General features: G+C 46.4%; 1 protein-coding gene across 1 annotated transcript; it reads left to right on the forward strand.

Annotated features, from left to right (window-relative positions):
* The first annotated feature begins 367 nt into the window (after positions 1-367).
* PENK (proenkephalin) lies at positions 368-4,347 on the forward strand. The gene is given in 3 exon segments (XM_050892863.1): positions 368-505; positions 3,462-3,903; positions 3,906-4,347. Coding segments are annotated over 3 exon segments (801 nt in total). The 3' UTR covers positions 4,127-4,347.
* The last annotated feature ends 479 nt before the right edge of the window (positions 4,348-4,826 follow it).

A 4,826-nucleotide genomic window follows, 5' to 3' on the forward strand; every position in this document is an offset into this window, starting at 1 on the left:
TCCCCCTGAGGCGCGGGCTTTGCGGGAAGGGCGGGATAGAGCGTTTGGGGACGAACACTTTCACCGGACGGGAGCTTCTGGGCGCTTCGTCCTTCGGGTCCGCTCCTCTCCGGGCGCGGATCCGTTGCCTTGCACCTGCCAAGCGCCTGCTTACCTTAAGCGCCTGCTTACCTCGCAAGCGCAACCCCCCCGGCTCCAAAAAGCGCGTGAGCTACCGGAGTTGCGTGCGACCCAGGACTTGGTTTTAAACCGCGGCGGCCGAACGATGTCGTGCCGCCTCTTCCTGCCCCGACGCCGGGGGAGGCAGTGCCGGGGGTGGGAGCGGGGTGAGGCGGCTGCCGGCTGACCTCTCCTTCTTGCAGCCCCCATGGCGTTGCTCCTGAGACTCGGCTGCTCGCTGCTGGCCCTCAGCACCTGCTTGCTGCCCAGGGTGCGGGCGGACTGCGGCCGCGACTGCGCCGCCTGCGCCTACCGCCTGGGACCCCGCGCCGGCATCCATCCCCTGGTAAGCGGGAGCCGGGGCGGGGGGGGTGGGGGGGCGGCCGGCCGCTTCAGCGCCGCGGAGACCCCCTCGGCCGGGCCGGGCTCCCGCCCCGCGTTAACTTTGGGAGGGAGGAAAAAGGGGAAGGAGGCGAAGGAGCGAAATAACAAAAATAAATAGTGGGGGAAGCGGCCGGGGTCGCTTGGAAGACCCGTTTTTGAAGCGGGGAGGGAAGGAGGGAGGAATGGGCTCCGGGGCGCTGGGGAGAGGGCGAGGCGGGGGGGCCGGCGCCGACACAAACCCAGCGCGCCCCGACGAGACACCCCCCCCCCAGCCCGCCCGCCCGTCCCTCCCGCTGCCCGTCAGCGAGTGGCGGCTTTCGGGGGGGGGAACACCCCGCGCCGGGCAGCCCCGGGGGGGAGCAAGGAAAAAGGCGAGTGAAAACGTAAGGGGGAAGGGAAATCCGGCCGGAGAGGGCAGCTCTGCAGGGAAAGGAAAGGTCGCTGCCGGGCACTTCAGCCCCGGCGGGGCGGGGGGAAGCCGGGCGGGACGGGAGGAGGGGTCCCGACCCTCGGCAGCGGGCTCCCCGGCAGGATGAGCTCTCTCCAGGCAGGATGGCTGTCGAGCTGAAAAGCGGCGGATCTGCCTGAAATCTCACAAAAGGTGGGGTTGAAGCCTGGTTGGTTTGAGTAGCAATACCTGGAAGCTGCTTTTCCTCTTTGCACGGTGCTGCACAGCGTTAGGAATATGCCTGTGAAAGATCCCTTTGACATTGTCTCCTAAGACAAATCATGCCGAGAAACCTCCAGAATGCGGGGGGGTGTGTGGGGGTGTGTGTGTTAATGTGTAATTATAATTATATTGAAATTATTTAAAAGTATAGTCACAGAGACCACTCAACTGGAAATTTAAGGATCGGCGCCAGTGAAAGTCTGGGGTCCCTCAGCCCTCCCTGAAGAAGGTGGGAACTCAGGCTGCCAAGTCCTTTGCCAGTGGCACCTGCGGTTCCCACCGTCAAATAGATGCGTATCGAGGCATCATGCTCTCAGCACATCTAAATGATCTGAAAAGTTTTGTTCCTAAGAGGTCATCGGTTATTTGGGAGTACACAAAAGGAAGGACTGGACCCTATTCTTACACAGAATTAGGAATCACAGTACTTCTGCTTACTCCAAAAGCAAGGACTCCCTCTTAACCACAACAGGTTCATAAGGGTAATATTCTTAGGATGGCTGGCAAAACAGTTCGCTATACTTTTGCTTACATTAGCTTTCAATCAAACTTTAATGTCAACTAGGGAAAAAGTGGTAGTTTGCTCTTTCGGAGGGAGAGATATGTGCTTTTTGGAGTACATGTTGTGCGTGTCTATATCGATATTCTCTCTTGTACACCTTCACCAATTATTCAAGAAAGAATCATAGTCCCATTCTGTAACAACACTTACTAGTTGAACTCGGAAAGGAAACAATGTGCTGTACCATATATTCCTTATACACATACAAACAGCAGAAATGTTTCTAGATACTAGCATCTAGTAGCATCATAACTGATTTTATCACATTGTATCTGTAAGATATGAGAGTTATCACATTGTACCTGGTCATTCACACCTATGAGATAGCATATGTTAATTTGGCCATAGGGTGTTATTTAAGCTAATTGAGAAGGGAAAAGGAAGGGAAAGATCTATTCTTGCTTTGATTTAGAGCAATTTTGAAGTCAGACTGAAGCTGAGATCAGATTCTCTTTACGGCATAACTATAATATATAACAACAAGCATGTATAGTGCCAGTTAAATTATTCTTGCAAAACACATAAATCCATTTAATTTTCTTTTTATCGTATCAAAAACCCTATATAAATTTCTTAGACTAAAATGGGGTTCAACAGACAGGTAAAGAGCTGGTCAGTTAGCTATTAGAGAAAACTGTGCTGGGGTTTAATTTCACTTTTAAAGCATATCGAGATCCTTAGAAAACATCAGCTATAGGCAGAATAAATGTTTCTCTTATTGAAAATATTGATGATTTCTTGTTTAATTATCATGGTATAAAAACCATGGGCAAGAAAAAAACCACTGGATTCACTTTTTTCCCAACTGAAGAGTGTGGCTTCACAAGTAAATTCCGCTGACACAACAGAGATAGTAGCTAATATGTATGTTACTATCTTTACATGACAGGTTATGAGATACGCATACAGGTACTGAAATTTTTTTTTATGTCTTAGCCTGAAAATTTTTCATTACAGTCAGAAGCAACACAGTTCAGGATTTTTTCGCTCTTTCTAATGGTCGCTATTTTGTATGTCAAACTAGCAAAACCAGAATTGTGATCCTGCCTAAGAGAGCCTGTATTTCTACATCTGTATTGGTACACATTTGAAAGATCTGTTCCATGAAGATAAACAAATGACAATAGACAGAAATATAGCTTTAGAGCTGTGCAGTGTGTTGAAGATACTGAGCAGTACAGTATAGCTGGCTTCTTTGCAACAACAATGACATTTGCTCTAAGTAATTTATTTCCTAAAATTTCTGAATGCCACTTTGAATTACGAAGATTGAATCCTCTTTTACATTTTCATTATGAAGCAAACCACAATCGCTTTTTAGCTTATCATTAGTAAACACAAAAATTTTCATAAGAACACACCTGGGCGTAAGGGAGGTGCAGGAACTGTACGTGTGGCTTCCTTTGAAACAGAAACATAGGGGCAGCCTTGACATACAGGATCCACGATCCATCTTGTCCAGTACTCTGTCTCTTAGAGTAGAGACTACCATGTCCTTCAGAGAGGGATATGAGGAACTTCAGAACAGACCGGTACCAAATCAGCTGTTCACAAAGAGCAGTCCTTCCAAGCCACTCACAAAGAGAGGCTCGCTCATGGTCTTTTAAAAACAAGTAAAGCTAAGACAAGGTGGCAAAGTGCTTGTTACTGTCAAATTGTTCTCAGTAAACCGCATCCGTTTTTCAGGCTTGTACACTAGAATGTGAAGGAAAGCTGCCTTCTGCCAAAGCCTGGGAGACCTGCAAGGAGCTCCTGCAACTGGCAAAGCTGGATCTTTCCGAGGATGGCAACATTGCTCCAGGAGACAAGAAAGAGCTGGATGAGAACCATTTGCTTGCAAAGAAGTATGGAGGCTTCATGAAAAGATATGGGGGGTTCATGAAGAAAATGGATGAGCTCTATCGGGTAGAACCAGAGGATGAAGCTAACGGAGGAGAGATCCTGGCTAAGAGGTATGGAGGGTTTATGAAGAAAGACTCGGATGATGATGCCCTTGCTAATTCCTCTGATCTGCTGAAGGAGCTCCTAGGAACAGGGGATAACCCTGAAGCGGGGCATTACCGAGAGATAAGTGAAAATGACGGGGACGTCAGCAAAAGATACGGAGGCTTCATGAGAAGCGTAAAGCGCAGCCCGAATTGGAAGACGAAGCCAAAGAGCTGCAAAAGAGATACGGTGGTTTCATGAGAAGAGTGGGCAGGCCAGAATGGTGGCTGGATTACCAGAAACGATACGGTGGGTTTCTTAAGCGCTTCGCCGACTCCATCCTCCCTTCAGAAGAAGATGGGGAAACTTATTCCAAAGAGGTCCCAGAGATGGAAAAGAGATATGGTGGATTTATGAGATTTTAATACCTTTCCCTTTATCCCTTTTGTCCTAAATGAGAAAGACTGCCTTATTGGTCATAACTTATTGTAACGTGTTGCTTGTACTGTACAGTTTTTTACTGTCCTTGGTTAATGATGCAACCTGCAATTTGTTTTTTCAGGTTCTGTGTTCTTTCAAGTCAAATAACTAATTTCTGTTGTAGTCAAGTTTCAGTCTGTATTGTAGTTTCCATGCTAGAACTATTTTGATCACTGTATTAATTTTCTTTAAAGAGGAAGTACATCTACAGTAGAGTTGCTTAACTGTATATACAATAAATTCTTCATCCTAACTGCATAAATTCTGAAATGTTATTTATTTTCTCTCAGTCATTTAATCAAACATCATCTCAATTTTTCTTTAAGCAATCAGAGCAATGCCAACCTCTTTTCTGTAGTTACAGAATTTGTACTGCACACACAACAGCTGAAACACACTTTTGTCTTTAGTTTTCACAGTTTCTTAGAATACTAGAATAATAAATATGCTCTAAAGCGAATATAACTGTACTTGCTCTAACTGCTCTCATTTTAACCAGTTAACAGAATAAATGTTTAAAGCCTAAATTTATAATTCATAGTGTTCAGCCAATTCACATGAAAAAAAAATCATAAGTGTGTTTGACTTAAAGCACTAAAAACATTTCTCCAGTGTACAACACAATGCCACATTTGATTAGTTACA

This window comes from Gymnogyps californianus, chromosome 2 (assembly GCF_018139145.2).
Source record: "Gymnogyps californianus isolate 813 chromosome 2, ASM1813914v2, whole genome shotgun sequence".
NCBI lineage: Eukaryota > Metazoa > Chordata > Aves > Accipitriformes > Cathartidae > Gymnogyps > Gymnogyps californianus.